The 22,204-nt window shown below is 35.7% G+C and overlaps 1 protein-coding gene across 3 annotated transcripts; it reads right to left on the bottom strand.

Annotated features, from left to right (window-relative positions):
- Positions 1-1,908: 1,908 nt before the first annotated feature.
- LOC128985736 (RNA-binding protein 5-like) lies at positions 1,909-21,545 on the bottom strand. Of its 3 annotated transcripts, XM_054405559.1 has the most exons (5): positions 21,423-21,545; positions 11,435-11,505; positions 8,689-8,758; positions 7,561-7,650; positions 1,909-5,386 (listed from the first exon to the last, which is right to left on the bottom strand). In XM_054405559.1, exon 5 carries the CDS (start codon positions 5,378-5,380, stop codon positions 2,684-2,686), a length of 2,697 nt encoding a protein of 898 aa, XP_054261534.1. In that variant the 5' UTR covers positions 5,381-5,386; positions 7,561-7,650; positions 8,689-8,758; positions 11,435-11,505; positions 21,423-21,545; the 3' UTR covers positions 1,909-2,683. The 3 variants fall into 3 exon arrangements, with proteins under 3 accessions (XP_054261534.1, XP_054261533.1, XP_054261535.1); XM_054405558.1 differs by having other exon boundaries at positions 1,909-7,650; XM_054405560.1 differs by lacking the exons at positions 8,689-8,758; positions 11,435-11,505 and having other exon boundaries at positions 1,909-7,650.
- Between the last annotated feature and the right edge of the window lie 659 nt (positions 21,546-22,204).

Genomic DNA, 22,204 nt, shown 5'->3' with positions numbered 1-22,204 from the left:
ATGGGGATTTTCCCATAAAATAACGGAAAAATAGGATTTTCCCAAAAACGGCCCGAACGATTTTGATAAAAATGTAGTATGTCATTGTCCTTTATATTCTGAACAAAATGGTAAAAATCCCATTTCTGTAAAAATTACCGGTCAAAAGTTATTGTAGATTATGTTATTTTCCCATAAAACCCCATAAAATAACGGGAAAATCCGATTTTCACAAAAATGGCCCGAACGATTTTGATAAAAATTATAATCCTTTAAATTATGATCAAAATTGTACTAATCCCATTTCCGTATATTTACTCTCACTGCTTACACGTGATAAAGGTTGTTGACAAACTTATGGGAGAAAGTATGTGTCAGAATGCTGATACCGTTTATTATCTTTTCAAGTGCGTCCGCCTAAGGCATGTACAAAAACCTCCTGTGGTTTGGATTATAGGGGGCAAAAAGACTAAGGAGTTTTTTTCTTATTGAATTTTACTAACGGTGATTAGATCATAAATTATGCTCAGTCGACCAGTTTCTAAAAAAAATTGAAAATGTTAAAAAATGTATTAGTTTTTATTACTTACCTTGAAATAGGAATTGGTAGAAATCTATCAAATCACGGCACGGCATCTGATGATGAACTACACTATTTCACTGTGTTTTCACCCAGGTTAAAACTTAAAGGAATGATTTTAACAAATCATAGCTTGTTTTACCTACACACTGCCCATTCTTGTGTTTTATTTTTTTATTGTACCAAACTAGCAATATAATTTTTGGTCAATAATCAATTAAAGCAATTTTTTTATTAATCGTTAGCCCAGTTTTTTACTTTTATCTAATTTTAATTGGTGTCTCATCCAAGGCATACAGATAAGATACATGATTTTGTGACAGCCTCGGAAAAAAACTAATAAAGCATGTACAATATTTTACAAAATACGTTGCAAAATTGTTTACATTGTGATCAAATCTTTGTATGTGTTCTGTCGGCCAGGTCCAATGTGACAGACTGACTGTTCTGTTATATAAATTTTGAAAGAACTTCAAAACAAAACCACAACAGTATTTTTACAGGCATTTAGTACTTGAGGGTCTCCAAACCATTTTTCTCATATCTTGGACCAGCTAGCATTTTGTTTGAAGGGTTAAAATGGCATTTTCTTTTAAGTGCCAGAGGTATTATGCGTTTAATCAGGAACAACCTTTCTGTCAAAAAAACATGTAGTTTTTCGGAGATTTTTAGGGCGAAATAAGTGTGATTTAAGAAGAAATAAAGTAATAAAATAGCCTTATAATCACAGTGTGGTATTTATCAAAAGTTTGTTTGGAGACCCTTAAGTAAACAAATGACTAGTATTTGCTAGACAATTTGTTGATAAAATAACCAGTTATAACTCCTACGTTCAGGCAAACCATTTCATGACCCCTGTATAAAATTAAATCAATTTTTCTTTATGATCACTGTTGCTTTATAAAACTTAAATACTTCTATGATAAATTTAACACAAACTCCTTTATTGTTAATCAATCTACTGGAATTTAAATACTGTACCAAAACATATCCAACTTAAAAGTAAACTGTAATTTACAATATCGTATATCGCTGAGATTTCAGTCAACCAGTTTACAACAAAGAAATGGATAACATTAGTTTTAAATTAACGTTTAAAGAAAAAATTGAATGTAGTAAAACTTTTGTTGTCGCTAAGTTAAAACAATTGAAATAAAATAACTACAAATACCTAAGAGTTTATTGATGAAAAATGTTTTAATATTTAGTGAACTTGCAAAAGTTAATTTTAAATATTTAATTATGTTTCAACCCAAGGATACTGGTTTGACAATAATACACGTTGTGACAAAGCATACACTTTTATTTTAAATAACTTTCAAAACAAATTACAGTACTATAAAGCTACATTTTGACAACAGTCTTTATTAGAGCAAATAAAAAATTACAACGCTTTAACAATGCAAAAAACAAAACATATAAAACTGTACATATTTTATTTACAACAAATTATTTACAAATTGTAAAATGCAAAAAAGTTAGGAAAAAAATCACTATCTTTTATATTTGCATAAGCATCTTCGCAAGTGTTTTCTGAGTTAAATTTTCATTTATAGTGCACTTTTTTTTAACACTGAGACTTTAGTACTGAACTAAGAAAATAACCAATTGATTTATTGACACAAATAATAAATATATTATGTTGCATGCCATAGATAAAACATAATCCTGTATGTTACGACATACAAATAAATTAATGAAGCAAATGAATTATATAGATTTTTAATATTTTACTGTACGAGGACATTTCTATGTGTGTTTCATAGGCATTTCAAATACTGGCAATTCATTCAGAGTAAGAGTTGGATTGCACATAGTACAAATAATAATGCAATAAATAATATGTTTTTCTATATAGTGAAAATTACAGTCCCACTCTTTGAATTCATCACCACATATATATACACCACAAAACATGCACATAAAACGGCCCTTGAGAGTAAAAACCGCTTAAATATTTACAAATGAGTATGTTATTTAAATATTCAAAGTTTGATATAAAAATATGAAAAATTTACAAACATTAAAACATGATAACTTTCATTTGTATTAAAATTACATTTCATAGCATATAAGGTAAATATTTGTACTGTCAATATTATGTCAAATATTCTACTAACAGACCTAACCTTGATTCTCTTCTATTTCTTGATACCTAATATACATCATTTTCCTCACACAGTCCTTATAAGTTTCTCCTGGGCCTGGCACTACGCCAGTAGTTTTTGTACCCAACCCTGCAGTTGCTGATCTTCTTTCCGCTTCAATAATCGTCGTCCTTCCTTGGTTCTTCTTACCAAGACCCATGCCTTCTTGCCACCCCATTTTTTGCAGAAGCTTATTTCCCAAGTTGTCGGATCCAATACCCATTTTGGTTGGCTCTTCGTAACTGATTGTCGCTTCCTTTGATTTAATGTAAGTCTCTTTTAATTTGTTAGGCTGTGGTTTGTCTGGCTCTCCATATTTTAACCTTCTCTCTTTTGCCCTATCTCTGTATTGCATTGTTCTTTTCTGCGCATCGTCAGGGTCCAAACCTCTCGACTTGTACCATTTGTTCAGATTCTGCTTATGCAAGTCTGACAGCTGGGTGTGTTTGACCAGGATATCTTTGCTAGGGAACTGTCTCTTGCACAATAGACAAGCCAGTTTTGACCAATCGACATGTTGTTTTTCCTCACCTTCAACAGTCTCTTCTGGCTCTTCTTCACTGTCACTGCCATTACCATATGCAGCAACCAGGCTGTCTTGTTGCTGTTGGGTTTTTGGCGGTGATGAAGTTACTGACATTCCACTGGGGATAGTTACATCTTTTCTTTCGAGTACAGCAAAACCTATGTCTGCAGCTCCTTGGGTTCTAAGAGAAGCAGTGTTCACAGACTGCTGTGCAACCAGGTTTTGTTTGGCAATTTCTTTTTTATGATTCAAAGTCTTTGCCCACTTTTCCATATCTTTAGCAATTCTTTTAGCAACTTTTACCTTGTCTTTATCACTAGTTTTGTCTTTTATTTTCTTGTCATCATCTTTAAGATCTCCATTTTCTAGAGCGTCAGAAATTCCAGCAGCACTAGCAATAGATGCCATAGCACCTGAGGTAGTAGCAGCAGTTGGTGCCGGCATAAAAGTATTTCTATTGGAATCCCAGTACAAAAATTTTGCTAACTTTGAATTATAGTAGTACTGGGAATTAGCATCATAGTAAAGAGTTGTATAAGGGTCATAGTAATAACCTGAGGTTTTATCGTACTGATAGGTGCTGACATCAGGAATACAGTAAGTCCTAGACCCTGACCCATCAGGAGCCTCTGTCAGTGGGGCTGTGCTTGATGTGCTACTAGCAGCTGGTTTTGCTAGGTTTTCTGCAGAAGAATCTGAAGGCAATGAGATCTGACCTCCTTCTGAAATCAATTTGTGATAGTACTGCTGATAATATGTTAAATAGGTATTTTTCTCTTCAGGAGTCTTTGCATACAAATTTGCACTGTACTCAGCTAGGCGACTTACATCTTTCAGAGTATACTGACTCATTTCCCCAGTCTTCTGATGACTCCACTGAGCAGCTTCAACTGCTGAATTTCCTGCCTTAGATGCCTGAATGATGGCACTCTGAGAAGCTGTGTCTGATTTGTAGTATGAAACTAATGGAGTTTTTCCATCAATTTCAGGTGATGCCATTAAAAGTGCATTATGTAGAAATGTAGCATCCATGACATAGTTCATTTCAATATAACAGACTCCTAAAGATGTACTAGTAACTGGATCCCTTCCAATACGGACACTTTTTATAGGAAGATTGGAGAGTACTTGAATTGCTTCAAGTACGTTTGCCTCAGTTGTCAAAGTGTCTAATCCTCGAAGAAGAACTGTGTTGGTAGGGTATGCACTAACTTCATCAGCAATAGCATCTTCTCTAGTGCACCCACATTTATAACAAATATCTCGTCTCTTGAAATTGTGTGCTGAGCACTTGCAATGCCAATCACTATAATAATGTAATCGAGTATCTTTAGGTAGACTAAACTGCATGATAGCTCTGTAGTGGTTGTTTAGCATCAATTCTCCATTTTTTAACTCCATACATTTTACAGCCTCTTCTGTAGAAGCAAACTCAACAAATGCAAATCCTCTAGAGGTGCCATTTTTTCTTCTGATCATGCGAATATCTGATGGGTCAAGACCACATTTGGCAATTTCTTGTCTAATATCATTTTCAGTTATATGTTGAGCCAGACCTCTAATGATTATAGTTCTGTTTTGCATAGGTTGAACACCAGCTGGTAGTTCTGGCCAATCATTTCTTAAATCTGATAAATCGTTGTTCCAAGAAGAATTACTACTCTCATATCCATCTGATTTTCCCCAAACCTTTTCCAACCAATCATCTTTTTGACTACCCCCTTGAGTGCTACTCCATTCCCTGTTACTGAAATCCCTGTCCTTTCCAGATTCATCATCCCAATTCCTCCTATCTCCCCTGAAACCCCTGCCTCGTGTTTCCTCATCATTCCAATTTTTTCTCAACTTCTCATCATCCCACCCTCTTCCTGGAGAACCCCTATAGCCCCGTCTTTCCCTAGAACTTGAACGTCTCCTATCACGACCACGATCCCTTTCCCTTGACCTACTTCTTGATCTTCTATCACGCGGACGCCTTTCTTCATTGTCAAGGAACCTGTTTACAGAATTTTCCCAGGAATCTCTTTCTCTCCCGCCCCTACTTTCCCAATCTCGAGACATGCCCGAGTCCCGTTGTCTGGAATACTCTTCAGGGTTATCGGACCTCTGGTAGTAGGCGCTGCCACCATCGAAGCCTCTCCGGTCCATGCCAATCTAATGTTCATAATAACCAACATAATCAAAAACCAATTAGTCAATTGCATTTAAATGACAGATAAATTATAATTGCATTTGGTAACCAGTCCAGTCCATATCTGCCCTCTGGGGCTACACATAGAAAAAAATACCATATACAACACAATTAAACACAGCTGACAGGTAGCTTTTAAAACTCCATCTTTGGTAAAGCTGAAAAAATCATTAACCCTCCATACAATTTAAAAAATAGCTTCTAAATACACCTGAAAATAATTACACAATTAACAAAATCAAAGAAACAACCATTAAAATACGGGTAATGTTGTGTGCAGACTAAAATTGCACCAACTGAATTACGGGTATCATGTTTTGGCAGAAAAACCATAATAAGAAAAATGATGGAATGGTGGCGGATTTCTTTCAACCCTATAGTAAGTGGACAAACTATCTGAACCTTAATTTGTATAAAGGAATTTGAAAATGGTCAAAGACCATGTGAACTTAGATGAAACTTGTGCAAACAGACAGACAGACTAGTTTACTGGATGGGAATAGAATAATGAGTACCATTCAGGCACTATTGTGAATCAAATTATATCTTATATTTTCCTATGATGGATTGTCATCTTACAATGGGAAAATATGTTAGTATACTATGAATAACATACTTTTGGTCTTTTCAAATACAAGAATAACAATAATGAAAATTCAATCATGCCAAGTAATAATAAAAAAACCCATACATAAAGACTGTTTTACGAGGCAAAACCATGAAGAAATAAAAAAATTGCTTTTATCATTAAAAAATTAAGGAGGATTCTGTAATGAATGCTGTTTGGCCATACATTTTTAACAACTAAAAATATGTATTTTTAAAAGCCGTCATACACAATTTTAATTGTTTCATAGTTTTATTTTTTATGTAAGCCCTTTGGCAACAGACCCAAAAAACAAATTGGAAAAATCGGAAGGTGTTCTCCTAAGGGGTAATAAAAAGTTAAATTTGTTGAAATGTTAAAAAAATTTAATCAACTTGCTGTTGGTTGAACATAAGATTTTTAGGTTTTATATGCTGATGTAAGGCATGTGTGATGTGATCAAAGTAACATTATTAGATAAATAAACAAGTCCTCGCCACCTTAACTTGGGGCAGCCCAAACTGACCTGCAGGGCCATTAACAGCTGGCAACACACGCCCCTTTTACAATCCTATTAGCAACGCTTCTGTGAACGTCCTAGTTCAATAATTAATAAAAGTATAATCTGATATATTAATTTACTCGTTTACATTAATAACATAAATTTAACACACATTTCTATTTCTATCCTGTCTAAAACAGACAGTTTTTACGGTTTTTGAGCTATAAACAAAGTATCAAGGGTAACATAAGAATAAACTGTAAACATTGTCCGATTTGGATGGAACACAAACAGAAATGTTTGTTTAATCAATGTCACTAACTTAAACTAGTAAATTAATACATTAGATTATCGTTTTATTGAACTAGGACAGTCGCTAATAAGATTGTAAAAGGGTCACGCGGGTAATGGTCCTGCAGGTCAGTTTGGGCTGCCTCATCAAGTTAAGGTGTCGAGGACTATAGATAGTGTTACAAAATTTCCCACACACACAATGAAAGATTTGCTTTTGCTGAGACTCACAAAATGAATCAATAAAGACAGACAGGTTTTGAAATCATGACTTGACAAATGAAGTAACATGGATCAAGATAAGTCAGACAAACCCCAATACAAATTAAAAGCAAACATTAAATTAAATTTACAAACAGGGCAGGAAGAGTGAAAAATGTGATTTGGGGGCCTAATCGTAGTTCTTAAATAAACCTCAATGATACCAAAGACCGTCAGCTGTGCTGCGGTTACCATAGGTTCTGGCGCACACCGCTGGTAGCGCCATGTAGTTGCGGCCTACGCGCTACGTAACTACACGGCACTCCCAGCGGTGTGCGCCAGAACCTATGATATCCATGGTAACCACTGCATGGCTGACAGTCTATATTTAATTCTTTTTGTCTATGGTGATACTGAGAGTCTATTTGAAGTCATCACAGTTTAGACATTTTACCAAGTAGAACCCACAGGAAACAGATTATTTTTATCACAATTTTCTTTTACACAAGTACATGAAAATTCAAAATATATTAAAAACCAACATATTTTGTCCTTACCGTATCAGTGGAGATCCAAAACTTAGAGAAGAATATTGGCACAATCCAGGAAGACTAATTGAGAAATGCTATCCAGTTAGGATTTCTTATCTGTAACAAGTTGTGTAATTGCTGTGGTGAAAGGTTCAACAAGACTTTTAAATTATTCCAATGAACCCTTCGACAAAAATATATGCTGTCCAATTTCATGTCCACATGTTTTGGTAATTGTCCACAATGTCTTTCACACATGAGATTCACAGATGGTAATGCAACTCTTGAGAAAACTGACACTATTCCTGGTTTTATCCAGACCACATGATTATATTGATTACGCTGAGAATTCCTGCTGAACTTCATCTTGAGTTTTAAAATTGTGGAAGGTGCTATTCCACATGGGAAAAGGTCAAAACCATTATTTGTTAAAATGATTGACACAAAAACTTACCACTTCTGATTTTTCTTGAGAAATTACATTGTTTGTCAAAAATGCTCTGCAAGAACAACATTGTCACTGTTCAAGAACCTTGGACAAAGTAGCGTAGAGGATATTTTTTTTGGAATAGATAATGTCAAATATAACACAATTTAAAGAGTAGCAGTAAAACAACTGACGGATGTGCTTCAATTTTATAAACTCCCTTGCAACAACAATTTTAGTGAATGTTAGTTATGTGTTGATGTGGATTTGAATACACAAATATTTATTTTACAGTGTCTCCAAAACAGTCAAATTGCACAATGGCTGTGTACCTAGTAGATTGTGTACAAAAAATAAATGCAAAATAGTGAAACTTGGTGGAAATGGGCTAATTTAACAGCTGAATATGGAAATCAAATTTACAAACATTTTAAAATAGCTGTAACATATTCACTAGATTTTTCTAACTTCAATAAAAAATGTTATAAGAAACATCTAAGATGAATATAGGGTAAAATTGTTGAATAGTTTCCAAAAACCTGAATCCATATCATAAAAAAATCATGTTAAACTGATATTATAAAGCTAGTAATATGTGTGTAGTTATGTAACAGTGTTTTTTTAAGTTACAACCACGAATGATGTGTAGGATATGATTTGTTTGTAGTTATATTCCATGCACTTAAGATGCTTATAAACTAAATTGGAATTGGACCATGACAATGTACCTCCAGTGAAGTGAAGTTCTTTTTATCAGCTGTAGGATCTTATGGTAGTCCAAAGAGCTAGGCTGCTGCTCTGTAAAAGGAGTCACAAGTTTGAAATATAAAGCTTATGTTATTGGTAGCTCAACGATTTTACTGCTGTCCAACACCAAGTGAAGACCAAAATTAGATAGTTGCACCCTGAGATTTATAAAGCCAAAAGGAATAAGAAAAAATACTTGTTACCAAATAACAAGCACACTACTTTAACTATCAGACCACTGTAATGTGTTGCTACTCTGCTTCCGAATCTGAGTTATCATTACGTCGAAATAAAGTATCGTCCATTATGTCCACATTGGTGTAATTTTCTATTCGACTTTTTTCATTTTTCGTTTTCATTTGCCGCAGCTGAAGCATGCTTGTGAGCACGCTGCGTAAGTGTCCACATATGTGCGCTATAAAGTGCTCCTGGCAGAAGAGTAAAATCGTGTAGAAGACATCATGGTGTTTGTATTGTAATTTATTTGTGTGATTATGGATCACGACACTGGCAGTTGCTTGAATTAGTGTTGCTTGTCAAAAGTGTACAACACAAAGCAATATCAAAAGTGCAATATCAGAAGTGTACAAACGCAAAAGAAATGCTTGTTCTGTATGGATTAAAGATTACTTTAAAACAAGAAACTTTAAATATTAAGTAGTTTGGAGCTTAGTGAAAATACTCTGTTTAAAAATTTCACTAGAAATTATCTCTAGAATATCTAGAGATAATTTGTATCACCTGCGCATCAAGGTGTATGATTTTTATACACTGCACAATGCAATAAACAAGTTAAAACAACTCAAAACAACCCTAAGCAGCACGGTAAAACGCAAGAATAACCAAAGTTTTGGTTCAGCTTGCTTTGAGGCATTCAATTCAGAAACTACTCTGGTTTCTCAGAAAAAAAAAGCAGGATTCTCCGCATGTGTCACGTGCTCTACTGCATGTGCTGTGCAGCATGCGTCAAGAGCATGTAAAATCACACAAGTGTGGACATAGCTATTGGTATTATGATGAAATTAAAATTTAATTTTAATGTATGAAATGGATATGTTTCAGTTCAACTTTAGGAAATGAAACAGACTGAGAGAAAAAACTGTAAATTTAAAATTTCAATGTTAGGCATATTCTTATAGAGAATATTTTAAAATGTTGTAGACTGGTTGTTTGTAGATATAGTTTGATAAAATTAAAATTCGCTTAGTCTGCAGGTTTGCTGCAGCAGGGGTATTTTACTACTAGTTACGACTAGACCATGTGAAATTGTATCACATAGGGGTCGGAACCAACTGGAAAAGTAATGGATGAAGTAAACTGCAGTGGTGAACAGGCATTCTCAACACTTAGTCATATGAAAAATAAGTACAGAAATCGTCTCATTGAACATGATGACTTCCGCGTAAATGTTTCAAAGCACGGCCAAATTTTATGAAATTTTAGAGAAAAAAGATGAATTCCATCTCCCACACTAAGAACAGAAGTGGGATTTGTTCGACTTTCAACTACTGTACTGATTTACACTGAATATAACTTAAACATTTGCTTTGTAAAATGAAACTAGATTGGGTTCATGCAACCTTTGGAAATTATTTACTACCCATGCATTTTTATTTTTCATTTGTCATAAGTTATTCCTAATGAAACGTTAACTCTGGTATTTACATTATTTTTAACCTGGACATTCTGCTCCATGAAATTATGAATCATAAATTATGACAATTATTAATGGGTCCCCGACTACTTAGCTAGTTCACTTAGGGGTCCACGATTACCTGTTATTTGGGAACCACCGAAGTAGAGAACACAACGTTGGTCAGATTTGAACTAGCTCACTTGGTAAAAATTGAAGCTCATTGGAGACGATTTAATTACCAGACATTCTTAATTAAATAAATGATAGTATGAACTACGTTAAAAAAATATTTTTACTATATTACTGAACAAATGATAATGGTTTTGTGAGAATTAGGGTTTAGTTTAGCATGAATTTTGGTTAGGTACAATCTTTTGATAAAAATACATAAATCTTGTGTAGCCTATAATGCTAGATACTTGGGGGTTAAAACGTGGATAAAATAAAGACCTAAGGACGTTTTTTAAGTAAAAGGACAGCAAAATCTCCTTGATAAACATTAGGCCCTAAATTCATGATCAATCATTTAAATCATTGCAGTGCATAGTGGAATGAAAATAAAAAGTACCAAACAATTGGGAACTCAATATTTGAGGGAATAGCAAAGATACAAGGTATACAATATTAACTAGGCTACAGTAGAGCTCCAACTATCCGAATCAATTACCTCATTCGGATTTAATCAATAATTTGTATAATTTTACCAAATGTTTACCATTGCGATCGCAGAACGCATATTCAAAGATTTCATGGACAAAAAATTCACTATTAAGACTGCAAAAGACGTGCAAGATTTGTCCACAATCGTGAACAATAGTGAACATGTTTCCATGACCAATGGGCGACCATAAATATTTCTACACGATCATGGGAGTCTGCCTTTTTTCCATAACGATTCTCATAACTGTGATTTTAAGTTTTTAAAACTTATTTCTGTAAGCGATTCGGATAGTTGAAATTCAGATAATTTGAGTTATACTGTACTACCATTGAATTACAAATGTGTGATGAACAAAAATTAGATTGTCAGTATTGATACCTTTGAATCAGAAATATTAAGAAAATACAGAAGTTAGGTAATATAGCTATACCTTTTGATTGAAAGTCTTTCAGGAGAACTGTAGATCAATGAAAATTGAAGAAGATCTTCCTGCTAATATATCTGTAATCCACAAACCATAATGACAGCATAGTAAACATTCAAAAATCAAACAGGAAAAGCACTTTTACGCCCATAATGTTTCAGCAAAGTCTTCTAAAGGCGGGTACCAGGCATCTTCAGAAATGAATAGGAACTGGAGGAGCCAACCAGCTGAACCCAATGGAGAATATAAACTGGGAGATAAACTGTTGAATGTAATATTAATAAGCTGTACAACTTAAAATACACAGTTATCTTTCAATAAGAAAGTTAAATAATGTATATTTATGTATATGTATAATGTATATGTATATTTATCGGAATTTAATGAGGAACCATATTTAAACATTAGTTTTTAAAAAATAAAAAAAATAAGGGAGCTAATTAGATAAAACCGGCATTATGTCACCTTAAACCTGCCTCCTACGAGGTCTGAGTTGGAGACCAAACACCATTGTTCTTTTGGGCCCGAACCATCTCATTTGGGCTCGGACTTGACTCGTGAACCCATAGGGACTAATTATCAGAAGCCAGGACTATCTGTAATTGGACTCGTGAACCCAACTTTTAAAACCGGGTTTTATCCCTGCAATAATTGTGTGCCGCCTATCAGTTTGGTCCGCAGCTTATATAGTCTCGAGCTCGTGAACCCGATTTTTTAAGTCGCGGCCCAAATACCGGTTATTTCCGGATTCTGGGCTCGGACTATGATAGTCCTGAGCTAGTGAACCGCCCCATAGAGGGAGAAACTAGCCATCAGATCCAGTGAATAAAGTATGGAGGGAGAAACTAATTACATTATCCAATCATCAAATTTTTGGGTTACCAGGTACCCAACTAAATTTTCGGTAACACAAGCAACTAGCTAAGAGTAATGTACCTAGTAGGCTTGTTGACAGCAAACAACTAACCTGTAAGTTATTCAATATTATTTGAACCCAGAGACAAGACCTGTAAGAGGCCTATACAATTTTTATTTAGGTACCTATTATGCCTGAAGGTCTTGTAGATTGTTGGACTACTCATTGTGCATTTTGCCGCTCATTGCAGCATCTTCATTGAGTTTTTTTCTTACAGTAATATATACACATATTTACATAAGAGATTTCCTTATTCATTTCACGGTCACATCCGCGGTTGCCTCCGGTGACGGCGACACAAGCGGCAGAGTACATGTTCGTTTTGTTTCGGCACTGTTGGTGGGATTGACTTACTGGGCGAGTGACAGGGACAGGGTTATGGGCAGGGGTTGCAGTCATTGTACACAATCTCCAAGACCTTCAGACATAATAGGTAATAAAATTGTATGGCCTAACCACTATTGACTAATTCATCCCAAATCATCCATAAACGTCGCTTGTATACAAGCAATTGTGTGTAAACTTGTTGTTGCTAAAATTCTGGGGAGTGGCGTGTTAACTACTGTAACCAATAATAATGTATACCATAAAATAACCAATTGGTAGTTCTATGGTTGAAGAGCCCTACGACAAGTCATAATCTGCTAAAATTAAAATTAGCATATCCAAGCGCTTCTGAACCGATTTATAAAAAAAGACCTGTGAAGGACAACGTCTCGGTAAACATACATACGCTGCCGTTCTACACGTTGTTCCATACACGGCCGTTGCGTCAAGAGCTTGCGTTTCCGCATGTACATATTTACATACAAACATGTTTACACAGGTAAAATTAGTGTACAAAATATTTATTTATTAATAAAAACATAATATTTAATACTAAAGTAAACGCCGAACATATTAAGTGCAGTTCATACCAACCGGTGGTGCTTATGGACACCAACACAATTGATGCCTATTTCTCTCCAGTGCAGAACGGACGTAGGTACTAAGCAACTGTGGACCTTGCCATAGCCACCGTCAGCAGTATGATACCAGACAGCCAGAATCGGAATATATAATGGAGAAGTTCCTCATAGCAAACTTATCGCAGGTATCTTATAGCAGAATTATTGGATACAAAATTGGCCAATTTTGCCACCACAGATGACATTACCGACTTAGCCGAGAGGTTAACAAGTCTGGAAGGCTACAAATAAGCCCTTGAATGAAGTTAAAGCTCTGAAGGCAATGAGAAACAAATGTACATACAATTAACTTAAATGGACCATGAGGGCAGGTCCAGAATAAAAAACCTGATCTTCAGAGGACTTGACTTACCACCTACAGCTTAAGATTAAACACTGCATTAAAAGATTCCCCGCTGATAAGCTCAGTTACACTATGGAAGTAAGAATCAATAAAGCCCATCCCTTAGCCAAGGACAATAAGACGATTATCGCTCAATTTCCGGATGATACAGACACTCAGTGTATTATGGACAGAGTAGAAGACTTTTGGGTCCGGTTTACTGTGTACACATGAACTTAAATTAGTGTAATGGTTAGTGAACTCAGAGATAATTGTGTTGTATAAACCTGCTCTCCACACAGCTCAGTAAGATCTAACAGATCCAACCACATCAGAAAAACGGATGACTAGAACTACTGAAACATGTAGGCTAAACCGAAAAATAATTGTAAGAGCAGGTAAGTTTTAGGAATGGTGTGAAATGGTTCAGAGTAGCCTACCAACGGTTATTACATGTAAGCCTACAAAGACGATTTTATTACACACCCTTCAAAGAAGACAATCTATAAAAAGTTGAAAACAACACATCATCTTGAAAATTTCAGAACAGATTTACTCAAGAAAAAATCCACAACCTGAGGGAGCAACTACAATAGGTACATACGCGATGAACACCAGTGGTTCTATCAAACCATCATAATGGCTAATGATGCAGAAGCACAGTAAAGGCAATAGGCTGCGTTATTATTCTTTTTTAGCTCTTTGAGCTAAATAAAAGATTAAATTATGAGTGCCAAATGGAGGGAAGAAGGTGCGACAAAAAGTTGATTTTTATGCTTGCCAGACGGGGATTTTACGGGAAAATTTACTACCAACCTACACCACAGCAAAATGCAAGTGACACACTACACGATAACGTGGTATAGGTCCGCTTTCAACGACACTAGAGCAAAAACGAAGATATACAAAAGGCATTGCCGAGTGTACGGTGCATCCGTCTCCGATCGGGAATGGCCGCACTCAACGTGTTAAAGGGAACATTCATTATTATTGATGATTTCATTTTGATGTGTGGATATGTTTTATAATCCGATTATATTGATAATAACAAATTGAAAAATATCAGCTGACAACTACGATAAGGATAGGTGGGCCTAAATAAATACAATAGAAAACTAGCCTACTTAGTGGAGAACTGTTATCCCCTCCAAGTCCGTTGAATGTTCTCTACTAAGTTAGTTTTCTTTGAGTTGCTTGCGCAAAGCGTGCAGTTAAACATATCTTCCACTTTAAGTTGTCAATTGATTTTTACCGACACTCTGCAGGTAACCAAAATTAAGACGCAAAAAGTTGCTATATTTGGCAGGAAAAGTAAATTACCTAATTTAGCTCACAGAAGTGGAAAACTTTGTGTAAAAAAAAACGTGTAGCCTAATCACGGCTTAATCCTTCTTGCCTTTTACGGATTAACCAGGTGTAACTTATCATCAATGACAAGGCAGTAAGTTATCAAGTGATAACAAGAATTTAGTAAAAATGATTATATTTTCTATCAACGAAAAGCTAAGGGACGTTCCTGACTCCCTACTATACGAGTAGGCCTACAGTTCTGCAAAGAACATGTGATAAGTTAGCCTAAATCGGATTAATAACCTAACCAGGGTTGGTACTAAATTTGGAAAACAAAATTCTCTGACTTTTCCAGGTTTTTCAGACTGATATTATACTTATTCCAGGTAAACCGCAACTCGATACCAAACAATCAAAATCAAGAAATAATAAAAAAATGTAAATATTTAACTTATTTAATCACTCCCTAAACTTGTTTCAAACTATGTGCATATCGATTCCTCCCCTGTACTGATAAATAACTATGGATATAAAAATGTGCATCAGTGCTTATATCTTTCTTTTTGCCATTTTTTTTCTTTTTTTCATGGGGAGGTGGTAAAAATGCATTTACGGACACTGAGATGCTCAAAGGCCACTCAGTAGTGCCAGACTCCCGCGGGCTCATTGTCCCCGGACTATCGGCTAAAAAACCTCCTCATTTCCTAGGATACTAGCCTGGAACTGTTTAGCACATTTCTTTGAGCTAGGCCTTTTAAACTACGCCCCTAGGGCTTTTCTTCTAGTTTCCTCAGAAAACTAAGGCCGATCGAGATCGACCTTCTTATCCCGAAGTATGGCCTCAACGAACTGCTTTAGGCCTACACGGTTCCAGGTTCCTTCCCCCTAAAGCATAGCTCCAACGATGTGGTCGGGAGTAATAAAATCGATAATATGGAGTAATATCGAGCGAGTAATATCGAGTAATATTTGCCACTAGTCACCACCCTGATAAAAACATGTTTAGGTGCAGAATGTAGCCTACATCATATCCGTAAAAATAGTAGTCTTTCAGGAGAAATTTCAGAATTTTTTCATAATTCCCTGACTTTTCCAGACCAACCAAATTCCCTGAACTTTTCCAGGTTTTCCCAGACCGTACCAACCCTGCTAGTTCGTTACAGTATTAACCTATCCAATTCATCGTTCCTATGTTTGTTTTTGCTAAAAACCGTATGTAAACATAGAATTGAATTATGATTTGATTTTTTTATAGCCCATTTACTATCAATAAAAACAATGATAGCCTATATTAGCCAACTAAATAAAATATTTAAGTAGGCCTAATAAAAAAAAAAAACAAAAAAACAACTAAGCACAAACTATGATGAACAAACAAGCCTATGATTTTGATTTTACGGGATTTTAGAAAATCAACTTAGTCACCAATACTGTTAATAGGCTGACCATAATATCACAGATTCTCTGTGGAACTGTACACATTGTTACAAAGTAGGCCTAGGCCTATCTCTACCGGTAAGTTACCTATCTCGTTTTTATTTGTCATAAAATAAACTAAGAAGGGTAACTTGACCTAGCTTAATCACTGCAGAGTATAGGCCTAATTAAGTTTCCTTGAAAAGACCCTATATAAGCTGTGACAGGGAGACTCGAGCACCAAGAGAAAATCGCCTACAGTGTGTACAAACAGCCGTGGCACCTGACGGATTAGGAGACCCTTGGATCTCGCACGCGCACTCACGAGCTTCTGGGTCTGACCTGCCTGACCAGGCGGATGACTGACCACTGGGGCGACCAGTAAGCGCTTATTTTTACCAAATCTCAAATTTTGATAAATTTAAGGGTTTAAGTTAACTTATATATAAATGTTCATTAAATAATTTTAAAAATGAATCCGAACACGACATGATTATGATAATATATGCATACAAACCTAATGAACTTTGTCGTAATTTCAAATGCCAATTTTTTAAATAGCACTTAAATAAGGACTAGGTATGTGGTTATATCATGTGAAATGAAGATAATTTTTATAATTAGGTCTACAATGTTAATTCACCGGTTAACTTAATTAGTTAGACCGCAACTACTGTAGTTACGGTAATTAATTTAATATATGGAACTAAACTTATGTATTTTTATGCATTTTATTCTCATCAGTTAGGCCTACTAGTTGCGTAATTTGATTGATCAAACCATAGCTTGTAACCTATGATATTGTGCTCGGCTGTATTTTTCCGTAAAACAACCACCTATAGATTTCGGCGTACGCGCAGTTTGTCATTTAGAGCCCTTTTATTATGACCCTCTCCTGTGTTCCTAGTATGACCATGATAACTTACAGACTGTGAAGGTATCCTTCCATTAGGTATTTTTTTCTTACCAATAGATTTTGGCGTGCGCAGTTTGCCATTTTAAGTATGACCCTCCTGCGTTCCTGGTGTATGACCATGATACTGACATGAGCGTTAAGTTGTTCTCTAACTCGTGACCATATAGGTATTAAGGTGCTCGGCCGTATTTTTCCGCAAAACGGCCACCAATAGATTTTGGCGTGAGCAATTTGTCTCTTTACACCCTTTGGCCTACCCTCCTGCGTTCCTGGTAACTTATAGCCTATGCCCATGATACTGACTTGTGCGGTCGTATTTTTCCGTAAAACGTAAAACACAGTGCCGTTTATTGATTTTTAAAAGCGCGGGCACTGCCTACTTACTTATTGGTGAGTTATTGGCAGGTTCACACAAGTCTACCTGGCATCCGGGCCAACTGCGTTTGAGCGTGTGTGTGTAAGGGTCTAACTTACTAATCCGGGGTACACTTCCATATCTGTTGGCATGAACAATCGAATGAATAATATTAACCCTTTGAGTGCCAACGTCCGGGGAACCGGACGTTTTTAGAACGAGCCAAAAGTGCCAACGTCCGGGTGACCGGACGTTTTCAGAACGAGCCAAAAGTGCCAACGTCCGGTTAGCCGGACGTTTTAAAAACGCGATATTAAAACGCGAAAAAGACGATTATATGCACATATTTTATATTCTTTTGAAAGAGAAAGACTTCCTCTTTGTAAATAATGCGTTGAATCGGCGATAATTGTAATCATTCACTTGTTATAGTACTACGTTTTCATATGTTGTAACACAGAGATCAAGATGGCTGTCACAGCTGGCGCGTAATTGTCGACATCGTATTTCACTGTCTGTAAACAAGTTTTTGGTTATGTGCGGTGTTTTTACGAGATGTTTTGTTATTGATTATTAGTAATGGATCGATCTAGATCTCCACTAAGTGACAATGCAATTGCAAGAACTCTAGATGACGACTTTTTAGATGATAGTTTTGTGAGTGAGGTTTCTGAAATTGAAAGTAGTTCTGGTGCCGAATCTGACAGTGACTCAATTTCTGATCTTGTGGATGATACCGATAGTGACCCCGATTACGACCCCTATGAAGGTAACAATCAACGTAGGATAGATAGGATATTACAGTCCTTTGGTAATAATAATTATTCAACAGATGAGGAGGAGGATAGAGTGGACAATCCTAGGCCTATGCCAGCACCAAACCCTGCACCAAGACGTCGGGGTAGACCTAGGTTAGATGCACCTAACCAAGAACAAAATCTTGAAAATAATGAGGATAGTGAGGATGGAACTGGTTGGACAGAAGTAAATGAAGAAAATGACCCTGGCGGCAATAATCCGTTTACTTTTCATGAATTGTCTGGCGTGAAACACTGTCCCCCTAGGAATTCATCTCCAATAGATTATTTCAAACTATTTTTTACTGTTGCTTTGTTTGATATGCTAGTAAAATATACAAACAAATTTGCTGTTAATTTTATTACTGCAAATACCCACCAACTCAAAGAACATAGCAGGGCCAAGTCCTGGAGACCGGTAACTCGAATCGAGATGCAGGCTTTTGTAGCAGTGCTACTAAATATGGGCCTAAATGTAAAACCTACAATATTTTGCTATTGGTCAAGGACTAGCAGTCAGTTTATGCCTTGGTTTCCAAGAATGTTCAATAGGAACAGATTTCAAGCAATCCTTCAGTTTTTCCACTTGGTTGACACAACAGAACTGCCTCGTCCGCGCGAACCTGGGTATAACCCGTGCGCTAGATTTCAACCAATAGTTGACCACATGAATAGGGTATCTAGGTTTCACTTTACTCCTAGTGAGAACCTTTCAGTTGATGAGAGCATGGTAAGCACCAAGGCCCACTCCCAGTTGTTACAGTATTTGCCCAAAAAGAGACATCGGTGGGGCGTTAAATTATGGTGCATTTGTGATTCTGTCACACACTACTGTATGTCCTTCTTTGTGTATCGTGGAGCTAAAGGACCTGACAAAAGGGAAATAACACAGAAGGGCCTTGGTTTCTATGTTGTTGAGAAACTACTGATGATGACAAACTTACTTGGCAAGGGGTACCACGTGTTTGTGGATAATTTTTTTACCACAATAAAACTAGCAAAGTTTTTGCTTACTCAGGCAACGAACCTCACAGGTACATTGCGAAAGAAAAGAAAAGGAATACCAGAAGTAATGAAAGAGAAATTTGAAGTAGGGCAGAAAAAGTATTTGAGGAAAGACAACCTCTTAATGGTAGGATATAGGCAAAAAAAATCACAGAAAAACCAAGTCCTATTACTAACAACCAATGGCAAAGCAGAGAGTGAGCGAAGGGCAAGGGTAAGGGGGACGTCAGTTCATGTCACAAATAAGCCTAAAGTAAGAAACTATAATGACTTCATGGGGGGAGTAGATGGCTGTGACCAAATGCTTTACCAATACTTAGATGACAGAAAAACTTTAAAATTTTGGAAGAAGGTCACATTTAATATTTTTAGCCGTATGCTCCTCAACTCCTACCTGCTGTACGAACTTAACACTGATAAACCAATGAACAGGCTGGCCTACATTTATTGTAGAGGAACTGGCCAAAGAATGGTTAGTTATCCAAGAAATGAGACCCAACATAACTGACATAACTAACATAACTCCGACCAGAATCTCCCGTGGTGGTGGCGACGCAGACAGCCCATTAGTCGAAAAAATTCCAGAAAACCGGGAAAAAAACTGCTGTGTTTGCAGCAAAGCAAGTACAAGAGAAGGTGGAAGGAGAAAGAAATCCACATTTATGTGCAAAAGGTGCAAAAAAGGATTGCACCATAAGTGTGTCACTCAACATCATTGCTAAAATATGTTCGCCAACAGTTTCGCCTTATTGTAAATATTTTTTGTATGTTATTATTTTACTCAAAAATGACTTTTTATTATTTTATCATTCAGATTTGGCACTAAAATAATTTATTGTATATAAGTTTAGGCCAAATTATTTGTAGAATAGGACTATGAGGCCATGATGACTTTAGTGTGTGATATCTGTGCTGCCGAGGAAAAATGTATAATATTACTAAAAACGTTGTTACCTCATTATTTGACTTTATTTTCTCATGAAACTTGGAATGTTTGTTGGCAGTTAAATATAAAACAGAGTGGTATGAGTTTTATTGAGTGAAACATTTTTTTCTCACATGATACACAGCATTGAATATGGAAGTTTTTTGAAAAAACTTTTCAAGGTATGTATTTTTCATCATTTTCACACTGCCTGCTGCATGAAATATACTTATAAATTGTGTTATATTGTAGAGTAGTTATTTCTCTGTAAATAAAAAAAAAATAATAAAATTGGTTGATAAATAAAAAAGTTATAGCGTTTATACTGAAGTATTGCTAAAAGCCACAAAAAGGGCCCGGCATTTTTGGGTAGGCCTAGTTATAACTCACATGGCACTTTAGTGTAGTACGTGACATAAAGTCTCCGGCACTCAAAGGGTTAATTATTCGATTATTTCATTCGATATATATAGTTTGGTTAGTTAGGTTAGGTTAACCACCTAACCGACCAAACGATATAAGTTATATACAGATATGGAAGTGTACCCCTAATCCGTCAAGCGCCACAGCTGTCTGAACGAAGTATAGTCTAAGGTAAGTGACCAGATCAGCCCTAAGTTAGTTTAGGCTAGGTCAATTACTGTACTGGTAGTACACACGTTTGTAGGCTTACCACGAAGGCTGGGCATATAAACTTGGGCTTTATATGACAAAACGATATTTGCAAATTAGCCATAGTAACTAGCCTAAGTAGGCCCTAATTCCTTCAATTGACCAACTTATGCTGAGCACTCAATCTTACATCACTGAGAACTCCCTGAGGACATGGTCAATCCTTCAAGCCAATAATGAGGTCAAAACCTATAGTTAGCCGATAATCTTATGAAGATGATGTTTACAATATGGATACTAATGTATTGAACTGTTCTAGGCTAGTTAGAATAAAAATTAATTTTGTGTAGTCAAATTGTTGGGGAACATTCAACGTAAGATACTGTTATGAGAATCTGGGAAAGCCACGCAGTCTGTTTATTAATTTGGGAAATTAGAACGTTATCGTTCATAAGCTACTCAAATTACTTACCTCATTGCTATCACCATTGATGTATTCTACTATTAATGACCGATGATCTTCTATAAGTAGTGCATTGTTAATTAAAAGTGCAAAAATAAAACCAAAATCACCACAAAATCACTCCCTTGTTCTGGAATCAAGATGGCGGAACGTGAAATGAGAATAAGAAAATAGAGAAATTTGAGTACTTTACGTCACACAGAAAAAAGCAAATCAATAAAGTGAACACAAATCAACCTTAAATTATATATATAATAGTACATTAAAAAATAATAAAATTCCTGTATTGTAGTTTTTCGTTACTTTATTAAAGAATAAAGTGGTCATAGATAGAGCTTTGATACATGTTTACTGGCTTGTAATATTTTACAAATGAAATTAATGAAGATAGTAACTAATTACTCAAAATAAACGCCCTGCTAGGCTGCTGTACCGTTTAAAGGTGGTTCAAAGTCAAAGCTAAAAATAATTAATCACATAAATAATTAATTTTGATACTCGTACAAAATATACTTTCGAAATTTATTATTTTATTTTACATTTAATATGCTACAAATTACTTTGAGAAAATATTTTGGTTGCTAAATAACATTAAAATTTCAAACGCATTGTCAAACCATAGATGAATAGTTATTTGTGCAACTAGTGAGAAAAGTGAGCAATTGACTCACTCGAGAGAAATCCTTACTCACGAGCCGTAGGCGAGTGAGGAATGGTTTCTCGAGTGAGGCAATTGTACTTTGAACTCGAGTTGCACATTATACTTTTCCTACAGTTACCATAAAAAAAAT

This window comes from Macrosteles quadrilineatus, unplaced genomic scaffold, assembly GCF_028750875.1.
Source record: "Macrosteles quadrilineatus isolate MER2022 unplaced genomic scaffold, UCM_ALF_1.0 Scaffold_2__2_contigs__length_208266976, whole genome shotgun sequence".
Taxonomy (NCBI): Eukaryota; Metazoa; Arthropoda; class Insecta; order Hemiptera; family Cicadellidae; genus Macrosteles; species Macrosteles quadrilineatus.
This window is presented reverse-complemented; position numbering and strand designations above follow the sequence as displayed.